This window comes from Heliconius melpomene, chromosome 16, assembly GCF_056956725.1.
Source record: "Heliconius melpomene rosina isolate 202511_hmr_F chromosome 16, ASM5695672v1, whole genome shotgun sequence".
NCBI lineage: Eukaryota > Metazoa > Arthropoda > Insecta > Lepidoptera > Nymphalidae > Heliconius > Heliconius melpomene.
The window spans coordinates 2,011,793-2,025,145 of NC_140404.1; the positions used below are offsets into that span (position 1 = coordinate 2,011,793).

The 13,353-nt window shown below is 39.7% G+C and overlaps 1 protein-coding gene across 1 annotated transcript; it reads left to right on the forward strand.

Annotated features, from left to right (window-relative positions):
* The first annotated feature begins 5,884 nt into the window (after positions 1–5,884).
* Positions 5,885–11,443, forward strand: LOC146530665 (uncharacterized). The gene has a single exon (XM_085199500.1). The coding sequence runs from the start codon at positions 5,885–5,887 to the stop codon at positions 11,441–11,443; it is 5,559 nt and encodes a 1,852-aa protein (XP_085055626.1).
* The last annotated feature ends 1,910 nt before the right edge of the window (positions 11,444–13,353 follow it).

Here is a 13,353-nt window from a genome sequence, read left to right on the forward strand (position 1 = left end):
GTAACATCCTCACTTGTTCTAGCTATAACAATTTTTTTGTCACTTTCTAAACGAGGAATAGGAATAAAGCCGCGGTTTTACGGCGCACTTTACATTCTACTTTGCGATAGGATATGGCATTTTGGGGGTGGATAATACAATGTTTGAACTGCAAATTGCAAATTTATTTTGACTATGGAAAAATTATATTAATATGTTCATATTTTATATTATTATTTATTTGTTAAATATTTATTTTATAGACATGTATCAGGCCGATGTTATGAGTTCAATTTTCATTTAAATTTTTGCTAAGATAATAGCTAAGAATTTTTAAAAAATATATACGTTTTCTAAATAAATATTTTTTTTCCTATGTGTAGAATAACACTTTAAAAATATTTATTAAATAGCATTCTCTTTTGCCAGACGATAATTTTTAGTAGTAACACAACGATGATAGTGAGTTCGATGCCTACTCGTGGCAATATTATTATAAAAAAATTTGGTATGATTCAAAGAGCACAGTTAAGGCTCCAATCTATTTGTTACCAATCAAATAACAGAGTAAACATTCAGCTCACACTACCTTCTTCACCAACTATACGAAGTCTAAAAGAAAAACCTTAAATAAAGCTAAATACAGTCATACTAGATTTATTCATAGGAAAAATTGTACCAATAGGCCATTCATCATCCATTGAACCTTACAATTCATACAAAAATTAATTGGTGTATGGAAACCAATCATGGGATGCTCTTTTAGTTCCTACATCAATATACTCACCGTATATTTGCAAGTCGTGTGTTAAACATATTTGCACACTTCGTCGAGTTCAACATAGGCTATTCAATACAGAACCAGCTTTATAATGGTTTTATTGTTAAAAATCGAATAATAATTAAATAGTTTTAGGCTGAAATTTTTATATAATAGGGATAGTACGGGTAGTAGGAAGAAACCTAGTGTTAGGGCCCTCCGTTCTCCAATTTTCGAAACATAAGTCGAACCACAATTTTCATGTATTAGCCAGATAACAATAAAAATGAATACTGAAAATAAGGCAAAAAATTACTAGGCTAAACTAAAAAATCTGTTAACAAATAGGATCAAAGCACTATTATTTCGTATGGGAAAAATAACGAATTACGTAAATCGGTTCAGAAATCTCTAAATAATTTGTGTACATACACTAAAAAATTACAATTGAATTGAATTGAATTTTTGAAGTCCGTTTAAAAGTTTTTATAATATGCTTATTTGTTTAATCCTGTTCGTTAATTAAAGGAATTTTTCTGCCTTTTTTTATGCACAAAAAACAGAGTAATACAACGTCATAAATCCCCTTTGTTTTCTCGTACACGTAATATAAACAAAAAATGTTAGAGCCTGACATAAAAATCCTAAGGTATTTTCCTGTTCACGCCTTGACCTCCCAGCCCCATTTTGCTTATATGCTAAGCCCCTATATGTCTTCAACCTTATCATAAGAAATAACAATTTTTCCCGTTTGTTAGAACAAAGAGCGATATTTATGTATTATATGGTAGGAAAAGAAACAAATGTTTATATCAAAATAAAAACTGACCCTTTTGTATGAAGTTATGGGAAGCAAATACTTATGGTGACCTATTATTTCTTATGTGGTGCATAAATTTTAATGGAACGATAGAATATGAGAATGTAATTTTTTTTCCTTTCAGTTATTAGTTAGTTCATCGAAGAAACTAAATTTGACCTTTAAATCTTAGCAATTACAATACAACAATATGATCGAGTTGAGCTGATGATGGATCCAAGACCTGAATAGTGGAACTTTTTAGAGGTTACTAGTGAACACTCCAGCTTCGGCTTAAATAATTTAGAGCTAGGACCATATTCTATAACACTTGTAGCATTTGACAAAGAAAAACATGTTTTTAATTTTTTTAATCTATTCCTTTCATTTCTTGTAAAGCACTTATTCTAATTTACTATCTTTAATGATACCAACTAAGTAATCTCTTAACCCAAATGAAGTTTAATTTTATTATATTCTATTTAGAAATAATACAATAAAAAATATACTAAAATATTCTCTGAAGTTAATACTCTGTACATAAACTTCACTCAATTGTGAGCCGGTTCAGTTCAGTTGGAAACATCTTAAGATCGTCATCAAATTTTGATTGAGAATAGTTGAATGATCCAATCACCATTAGCATTCAAAAATAAACCTGGGATTTTTTTGGTAAGTAATAATCAATATTAAGGCCGCCGTCGCCGTTAACGCTACAGTTGAGAGTTTGAACCGAAGTAACGAGGCAAAGGGCGGCGTTGTGTTCCGCCTCTCAAAAAACAATGCCTCCAATGGAAATGTTTTAATATGAGTGGAGTGTGCTAACACTATGCTCCAAGGTTTCCTCTACCTACAGTGCAATCATGCTAGTGATATAGCGTGAATCTAAATAAAATAATAAAAATTTATATCTAAATTAAAATCTGTGCTCACACGCGACATATCAATTAGGAAATTGTTCATAATTCGTGTGTTTATATAAATTAATTATGATAAATCATATTAAAGTTGTCATAATTACAAAACGGAGAAAAAGAAATAATTTTCATATTATCGTACCCTCAAAAGAGTATCGAACCCACACTTTTAAAGTCAGACGTTACAGCACCACAAAAGCTTAGAAGAAAACCTTTGTAATTTAAAATATACCAAGAACCTAATAAGCTACATACACATCCATACATGTAAACAAATATTCCCATACAATAATTACTCGTCCATAGTAGGTTCTGGTATACGAACTTCAACAAATGTAGCGCAATTGGAATCGCATTAAGGACGCTCAAACACTTAGGATCTAGGGTTTAGAACTCCATACCTAGAAATGGACTGAGTTGGCTAAATGGTAATGGTAATGGTAATTTGTATCTACTTCATACTATATATGCCAGTATGCCATACATAGTAATTGTAGATTCATGTTTTAGATATTTTTGTTGTTTTGACTGCGTTGACTTAACAGCTGGATTTTTTCCTGTCCTTCACAGGACCAAAACCTTGAATATTTGATATCAATTTCAGCTTGATACCTCTACAATCCTGAGATATTGGTCTTGACATACGAACACACAGCCAAGAAAGTGACCGTATATGGTTTCCCGTTTTAGCTTTTTGATGTACGGAACCCTAAAAGCATATATTTTGTTATTTTGCCAAACTTGAAGATTACCTAGCTTACCCAAAAGTAATTATAATTCGCCTGGAGCTTAATCGACTGGTCAAATTTCGAACAGACGGCTGATTAAATTACTTATCTAGAAATTAATTAAACTAAATCAAACAGCACCATATTGGTACAATTATTTTAGACAACTATCAGAGGCTGTCGTGGCGTAGTAGCATAGCCTCTGATTGTAAACGCAACGTTTGGGGCTTCAATTCTCACTCGGGGAAAAAAAGATATTTTAATTTCCCGGCCCTTGCACAAGACAAATCGCGGCGTTGAACTCCGCCTTTTGAAACGCGATTTTTCCGAAATTGGGCGCAAATTTTGAACGTAGAGTCTTGGCACTATACGTTTCCTGTCCTATCCTGCTGTAAGCAGGGTACAATGTGAAGTTTAAAAAAAAATCTTATATAATTTATACAACGTAGACATATTTCCACTCCACTACAAGGGAAACGGAATCGGGTCCGGAATATATTGTTAAGGTCTATTAAACCCTCTACCTGTAATCCCTATCGAACTTCCTCAAACTTTGAATATGTGTTTTTGAAAGGAACACTTTCCAATATTGTTACGAATATATCTATTGTGTGATATATGTTCGCGACAACCGACGCGCATCATCGGCTGTGAACTCGTCACAACATGTTAGAGACTGTTTAGTTTGGCAAAAAGTGACGTCATACCACTCTCGTAATTTTGAATGTTATTATTAGTGTCTTTTCTAAATTAATAGTGTTTTTTCCTTTGTAAATAAGTAATTACATTAAATAATAAATATAAATAGATTTGGGTTCCGTTTTAGATAATAATTTTCGACTTTATATCTTATTTGTATAGTTGTACTATGATTTGCCGCATTAATCGCTTTTTATATAATAGTAACTTCCGTATAGTAAATTTTATTATTAATTATTGTTTGTCATAGTTTTCTGTAACAAAATAACAGATTTGTATATTCCTAATGTGTGTAATTAATTTTAGAGAGAATTTTCATTGTAAAAACTCATGTAAAATTCGTCATCGTAACAGCATTTTTCGTAATTTAATAATAGATAATACTTAAATAGTATAATGTTTTATACATAGATAGATAGATATTTTTATGTTCTTTTAATATGTATAAATTGTAAAAACATCCGATTTTTAGTTATTAAAATATAAATGTAAATGTGTGATAATCATAGTAAAAATATTGTTGTAAATAAAGATAAAACGGCTCGGTGGCTCGCGGCTCTCGTTACCGTTTAGCTCCGCGCAACGGAGGTGCGCGTCGGGCGAGACAGAGACAGTCGGCAATCAACGGTGAGCACAACAGGAAGAAGATAGAATCGGAACAAGACACGAATAGAGCCGACAGTCACCGACCGTTATACAGTGATCAACATCTTGTTTCAATATCCTGTTTCAACATCCTGTTTCAGTATCTTGTTTCAATGTATAGCAAGAACGTCTCGCAAGAACGTCTCACAAGAAGGACTCCCAAGAACGTCTCACAAGAACGTCTCACAAGAACGTCTCACAAGAACGTCTCACAAGAAGGACTCACAAGAACGTCTCACAAGAACGACTCACAAGAACGTCTCACAAGAAGGACTCCCAAGAACGTCTCACAAGAACGTCTCACAAGAACGTCTCACAAGAACGACTCACAAGAACGTCTCACAAGAACGACTCACAAGAACGTCTTGGGGTCTCAGCATACTCCGTGTTCCCATGATCTGGAACCTATAGTGTGCAGGGCGTCAGCGGCTCATTCACTTGAGTTCCGCCCGTCCGGTACAACGTGCTGGTCCTTCGAGCCGGATCTGGGGACTCCTCACCGAAGCTGAAGCATCATCCGTCATCGTGCAAGTTATCGCAGTGCTCCGTCGCGCAAGTGCTCCGTCGCGCAGTACTCTATCGCGCAGTGTTTTCCGTCGCGCTCGCAAACGCATTCGCCGTCGCGTTTCGCATCCGTATCGACTGTCGCGCTCGCAACTGCGCTGACGTCACATATCCCGTCACGTCGTGAGTGTTTTGTGCATCCGCCTTCGTGAGTCTTCGTAAGTGCTCCATCGCGTAGTGCTCTCCGTCGCGCCGTGCTCCATCGCGCAGTATATTCCGTATTGACTGTCGCGCTCGCAACTGTGCTGAAGTCGCCTTACTCGCCTGTAGTCTTCGTGAGTGTTCGTGCATCAGCCTCTGACATCCGCCTTCGAGTGTTATCGTGAGTCTTCGTGAGTGTTCGTGCATCAGCCTCTGACATCCGCCTTCGAGTGTTATCGTGAGTGTTCGAGAACCTTCGTGCATCCGCCTTCGAGTATTATCGTACTACATCGCGCAGTGCTCTCCGTCGCGCAGTGTTCTCCGTCACATAGCGCTCTCCGCTGCGCTCTCCGCCGCCTCCGTTGGCGTCCGCATTGACTGTCGTGCTCGCTACTGCGCTGACATCTATCGCGCCGTAAGTCACGTCGTGAGTGTTCGTGCATCCGCCTTCGAGTATTATCGTAAGTCTTCGTGAGTGTTCGTGCATCATCCTCCGACATCCGCCTTCGTGTGTCGTCGTTCGTCTCCGAGAATCTTCGTGCTTCCGCCTTCGAGTGTCGTCGTTCGTCTCCGAGAATCTTCGTGCATCCGCCTTCGAGTATTATCGTTTCGTCTTGGTGAGTTTTACCAATTATCGTAGGTTTTTACTAAGATGCCTATCACAAGATCAAGAGGTCGATCCGAGGGATTGAGATATGCAGCCGACCCTTCATCTAGTCACACAGAGGTGACACACCCGCCTACGAATACACAAGAGGATTCCGAAATAGAAAAGAACTTAATAGTACCAAGTGACGAAAAGGAAGACTCAAGAATTATTTCAATTAACAAGGAGGAACAATTTGAAGGCACACAAATAAAGTCGACAACTTCGAAACGTGCAAACTCGAAGAAGTCTACGAAATCCAGACGTAGAGCAAGAAATGCTCGTGAAGAAATACTTCGCATCAAGCTTGAACTCGCGCAAATAGCTCTGGAAGATGCTGAATCAGATAGTTCAGAATCCCAGGAAGATAATATATCGAAAACCGACTACGTTAGCTCCTGGATTGAAGATAATGCACAAATCGTACAAAAATCACTTACACCATGTGCAGATGTTCCGAGGCAACCACATCCAGTGCCGTCATGCTATAGAATGCCTCAACATCCGAATATCGGCAACAATTCCGAAAATCAACAAGCAATACAGAGAGATTCAACAAAGGAAATAGAGGAGCTAAAAAAGGAAATAGAAAATTTGAAGAAAAGATGCGAAAAAGCCGAAACCGCTCCTACATCGTTGTGTATGAAAACAGAGGTACCTAAACCTACAATGTTACCTCCATCATCGTCATACAATTTTCCCGTCGCGTCCAAAGTCATCATGGATCTTCCTACATATAGTGGAGTGTTAAATGAATGGCTATCATACAGGGCCATATATGAAAACACTAAGGGATACTTCAATGAAGTTGAAAATACAGCCAGAATTCGAAGAAGCCTAACTGGAAAAGCATTGGAAGTCGTCGACACACAACTCATAGCTCATTCAAAACCGGATGCCATCATAGAAGAGCTTGAAATGAATTTCGGTCGTCCAGATGCAATCGCATATAGTGAATATGACAAGCTTCGATCTCTACCTCGTTGTGCTGACAATCCAAAGGAGATACATGCATTCGCCAGTAAGGTAAGAAGCAGTGTCAATCTGTTTCGCGCCCTCGATTTACACAACTTTATCACTGCGCCAGATATAACGAGGGCCCTTCGTGAAAAGCTACCATCGTCGTTATGTACCAGGTGGTACGAGGAACAAGCATCTATATTCAAACCAGACCTGACGCACTTCAGCGAGTTTCTCACCAAACAAGCAGCATGTCGCACACCTTATTCAACAGAGATCCCGCACTCAGAGCCTACTCGTCGTGTGATACATAGAACGCACAATACTACCGAAGAAAGGAAAACTAATAGATTTCATGGAATGGTGAAAAGTACGTGCAAAATTTGTAACAAAGAAGGTCATCACAGTATTAGCTGCAAGAAATTTCAAGATGCCAACTCAGATAAAAGATGGGAACTCGCCAAAGAACACCGACTGTGCTTCAGATGCCTGCGGTTCCGACAATCAGGACATTCCTGTAAACCACAGAAGTGCAATATTAAGGGATGCATCGGTACTCATCATCGATTACTACACTATGATAAAAAGGAGAAATCAGAAATTCGAAATCAACAAGAAGAAAAGGAAACCGTGGCCAACGCATGGGTACCGTCAAAGGCGCATGCTTATCTTAAAATCATACCAGTCAGAGTTCATGGACCGGCGGGAGAAACCTCCGCATACGCTCTATTAGACGACGGATCAACTGTATCTCTCATAGATGAAGCTTTGGCAAAGGAAGTCGGTGCTGAGGGACGGCTGGATCCTTTAAAGATGGAAGCAATCGGGGATATAGTTATTGAAACGCCGGGATCAAGGCGTGTTACCGTGACACTTGCTAATTCACAGAAAAAGAAGATTAGCTTTACAGCTCGTACCGTTCCGCATCTTAATCTTTCCCCGCAAACAATTCGTGAAGAAGACTTAGCTGCCTGCGATCATCTAATAGATTTGAAGAACCAGCTCACCTACGACTCAGCCACGCCTAAAATTCTAATTGGTCAAGACAATTGGAATTTACTACTCGCCGAAGATGTCCGTATAGGACCGAAGAACCAACCAATCGCTTCACTGACGTCGCTCGGATGGGTGCTCCATGGTGCGCACAATAGGACATTGGGTCAGAAAATCCATTTCGTCAATCAAGTTACTGCTATTGAAGATAGAATGGATGAACAACTGAGAGATTACTTTGCCTTGGAATCTCTTATCATTAATCCGCGTCGGCCAGACTCTGATCCAGAAATAAAGGCTGAAAACATTTTGAAGAAACACACACACCGTTTACAAGATGGACACATTGAAACCGCACTTTTATGGAAAGCAGAGAACAGCATCATGGTTAATAATTATGAGTCGGCGCTGAAGAGGCTCATATCAATAGAGAGAAAAATTGATCGTGATCCTGAACTGAAAAGGAGATACACCGAACAAATGGAATCACTCGTCCAGAAGGGCTACGCTGAGGTGGCACCTAAAAGTATCTCTCCAGGCAGAACATGGTACCTGCCACACTTCGACGTGCAAAACCCGGCTAAACCAGAGAAGCTTCGCATTGTTCACGACGCCGCTGCTAAAACCAAAGGTATGTCACTAAACGATTTCCTCTTGACTGACCCAGACCTTCTTCAATCGCTTCCTGGAGTCATGATGAGATTTCGCCGTCATGCTTTCGCTGTATCAGCCGACATAGCCGAAATGTTTATGCAAGTCAAAGTAAGACCTCAAGATAGGGATGCCCTTCGCTACCTGTGGAGAGGACACCGGCGGGAGGGAACTCCTGAAGAATATCGCATGACGTCGCTTATATTTGGAGCTGCGAGTTCACCATGCACCGCGATATTCGCTAAAGATTGGAACGCAAAAAGGTACATCGACACGCATCCAGAAGCAGTGGAAGCTATCATCCACAACCACTATATGGATGACTACCTAGACAGTTTCCGAAGTATAGAAGAAGCTATAGAAACTTCCAAAAAGGTCCAACATATCCACGGAGAAGCTTGTTTCAAACTCTGCAAGTGGGTTTCAAATATCCCGAAAATAATAAATGAACTTGAAAAACAATCAAATATGACAGAAACTATTAACCTGGGTACCAAAGAAGAAAAGATTTTGGGTTTAATGTGGAGACCGTCAACCGATGAATTACGATTCAATTTAAAACTAGCAAGATTACCGCCCAGTTTATTAAAGAAAACAGCTCCTACGAAGAGAGAAGCTCTGAAGATAGTTATGTCACTCTATGACCCACTTGGTTTCGCTTCACCCGTTACTATTCGTGCTAAACAAATTCTTCAAGAATCTTGGCGAAGAATTATAGATTGGGATCAACATCTGGATGAAGATCTTTCCAAGCAGTGGGCAGAATGGATGCTACACCTTCAGAAATTGAAAAATGTGAGCTTACCTCGATGCTACTCTGGTTATAGTGATGCCACATCTGTACAACTACATATATTCAGCGACGCCAGTGAAACAGCCTACGCAGCAGCTGCCTACTGGAGGGTGGTTGCTCCGGATGGAAAAGTCCAAGTCAACATGATCATGGCTAAAGCGAAAGTAGCCCCGCTCAAGGTTATGTCAATTCCTCGTTTAGAACTACAAGCAGCCGTCATGGGAGTTCGCATAGCAGAAGCTGTCATAAAAGAACATCGTATTGCGCCGGAATGCAAAATCTTTTGGACAGACAGTAAGACAGTTCTGACGTGGATAAGAAATGGAGCCAGGTCTTATAAGCCATTTGTCGCACATAGACTAGCAGCCATTGAAGAATATACCAAAGTTGAAGAATGGCGTTGGGTACCTTCTAAGCTCAATGTCGCCGATATAGCCACCAGAGAAGTACCATCTGATTTTGGAGCTGATCATGAATGGTATCACGGGCCTGCCTTCTTGAAAGAAAATCCGAGTACCTGGCCTATCGAAAAACCGGTCGTGTCAAATAATACTGGTGAAGAACATACTTTTACCGTTAAAGAACTCCAGCTGAAGACAAAATTACGTGAAGCAATTCCTGATCCACAACGCTTCTCAAAATGGGAGCGACTACTTCGTGCCACAGCTAGAGTCTTGCAATTTTTAGATATTTGCAGAAATAAAAAAGAGAAGATCTTTTATAAGCGAACACGTAGAAATATGGAATCAGATCCTACGTGGAACAAACGAAGAGAAACATTGCAAAAGAAATCTACTACTCTACATAGCAAGAAATCTATGGATTCCAACAATTTTCTGATATTGGATTCGAAGTACATTACAAAAGCAGAAAATCTTCTCATCCGAACATCTCAAGAAGAATCTTTCAATGAAGATATCACAGACTTAAGATACAACAGGACTATTGCCAAACAAAGTCGCCTTCATTCATTACCCGTAGAACTCCGAGATGACATTGTCGTTCTTCGCAGCCGTATAGCCGCCGCCGAGGGAATAAAAGACGAAACAAAGAAACCACAAGTCTTAGATGGAGATAACTACATCACACAGTTATATATTGATTGGACCCACCGTTGTCTTCACCACAGCAGCACCGAAATAATAGTAAATGAAGTACGTCAACATTTTTGGGTAATTCGTCTTCGTCCCACCGTGAAAAGGATAGTTCATCAGTGCCTCAAGTGTCGTATTCGCAAGGCACAACCCCCACAGCCTTCTACGGGTGATCATCCTAAATCCCGTCTCGCTCATCATCGAAGACCATTTACATACACCGGCTTAGATTATTTTGGCCCTCTCACAGTAGTCGTCGGCAGACAACACGTGAAACGTTACGTCGCACTCTTCACGTGTCTTACCACTAGAGCAGTTCACCTGGAAATCGCCGCCAGCCTAAGCGCAGACTCTGCCATACTTGCATTGCGAAGATTCGCTGCACGTCGAGGATGTCCTTCCGAAATTTACTCAGATAATGGTACAAACATGCATGGAGCAGACAAAGAACTTCGAGAAGCATTCAAAGAAGAAGCCAGTCGTCGAGGCATCGCATGGCGTTTCATAACACCATCTGCACCATTCATGGGAGGCGCATGGGAACGTCTTGTTCGCTGCGTGAAAACAGCTCTATACACTATTCTTCGTGAGAGATACCCCCGAGAAGAAATTTTGGCTACATTACTCTGCGAAGTAGAATATACTGTGAATAGTCGTCCCCTCACACATGTTTCTGTAAACAATGACGACGAAGAATCTATAACACCCAATCACTTTTTACTTGGGGGTTCAGCTCGTCTACCTGTACCTGGCACATTTAGTGAGGACGACATCGATAGCAAAAAGCAGTGGAGACGCTCACAGATATTAGCGGACATGTTTTGGAGACGCTGGGTTCGCGAATATCTCCCTGAACTTCAACACCGGCGGGAGCCTCATGGTCGAGGCCCTACTTATGAAATAGGTGACCCGGTACTTATAGCCGACTCACAACTTCCAAGAAATACGTGGCCAAGAGGACGCATAGAAAAAGTATATCCAGGTGCAGATGGACAAGTGCGAATAGTTGAAGTACGCACTAAGGGTGGTCTTCTGAAAAGGCCAACCAAAAAACTCGTTCCGCTTCCAAAGTAAGAAGACGTCGTCGCTCACCGCGGGAAAGATGCAGCATCACATCGAGACCTGATTCTGCACGGCGGGAGAAATGTTCGCGACAACCGACGCGCATCATCGGCTGTGAACTCGTCACAACATGTTAGAGACTGTTTAGTTTGGCAAAAAGTGACGTCATACCACTCTCGTAATTTTGAATGTTATTATTAGTGTCTTTTCTAAATTAATAGTGTTTTTTCCTTTGTAAATAAGTAATTACATTAAATAATAAATATAAATAGATTTGGGTTCCGTTTTAGATAATAATTTTCGACTTTATATCTTATTTGTATAGTTGTACTATGATTTGCCGCATTAATCGCTTTTTATATAATAGTAACTTCCGTATAGTAAATTTTATTATTAATTATTGTTTGTCATAGTTTTCTGTAACAAAATAACAGATTTGTATATTCCTAATGTGTGTAATTAATTTTAGAGAGAATTTTCATTGTAAAAACTCATGTAAAATTCGTCATCGTAACAGCATTTTTCGTAATTTAATAATAGATAATACTTAAATAGTATAATGTTTTATACATAGATAGATAGATATTTTTATGTTCTTTTAATATGTATAAATTGTAAAAACATCCGATTTTTAGTTATTAAAATATAAATGTAAATGTGTGATAATCATAGTAAAAATATTGTTGTAAATAAAGATAAAACGGCTCGGTGGCTCGCGGCTCTCGTTACCGTTTAGCTCCGCGCAACGGAGGTGCGCGTCGGGCGAGACAGAGACAGTCGGCAATCAACGGTGAGCACAACAGGAAGAAGATAGAATCGGAACAAGACACGAATAGAGCCGACAGTCACCGACCGTTATACAGTGATCAACATCTTGTTTCAATATCCTGTTTCAACATCCTGTTTCAGTATCTTGTTTCAATGTATAGCAAGAACGTCTCGCAAGAACGTCTCACAAGAAGGACTCCCAAGAACGTCTCACAAGAACGTCTCACAAGAACGTCTCACAAGAACGTCTCACAAGAAGGACTCACAAGAACGTCTCACAAGAACGACTCACAAGAACGTCTCACAAGAAGGACTCCCAAGAACGTCTCACAAGAACGTCTCACAAGAACGTCTCACAAGAACGACTCACAAGAACGTCTCACAAGAACGACTCACAAGAACGTCTTGGGGTCTCAGCATACTCCGTGTTCCCATGATCTGGAACCTATAGTGTGCAGGGCGTCAGCGGCTCATTCACTTGAGTTCCGCCCGTCCGGTACAATATAAATGTAGGTATATTTTTCGTATTGTATTGAAATATACACAAAATTGTATAATAATTCTTTATTGAAATCGTCGTTGCGTAAACGTGACCGTTGTAGGTTCGACTTCCATTCGGGGGAATGTTTTATTTTCATTACAAACAAGACAAACTACGGCGTTGAGTTCCGTCACTTAACATGCGATGTCTCAAAAACAGGGTACAGGGTACGGGCTATAATAGACACTATCCTGATTCGAAACTAAGACTAGAGTATGGTACGGAGTTAAAACACGTCTATGAAGTATATTAACTGTCTATACGCTTTCCCAAAATAAAGACCGGTGCTGAACCCCGCCACTCAACGGTTGAACTAAAAAAAACTATTATATTAACATCAAATGAAAAACTTCTTACAAAAATAAAATACCCATATCAACCATTGACTTCCTAAGAAACGCCAAACAGTAAGATCTTAGTATCAGATGTCTTTTATCGTTTACGATAAAGAAATGAAGGTGGAACAGGAAAAACATGGTAAAATACCTCTAGGTACCTGGTACGCACAACGAATTGATTCGTCGATCCGTGCCCATTACCTCCAGGCTACCTTGCCGGAACCTTCGGTATCCTATAAGCTTATTTCGCACGGTAAGCCCTTTCTATCACTTTG

What these genes read in the sequence shown, in the direction of transcription:
- LOC146530665 (XM_085199500.1), top strand. Translation starts at nt 5,885, where the DNA reads ATGCCTATCACAAGATCAAGAGGTCGATCCGAGGGATTGAGATATGCA.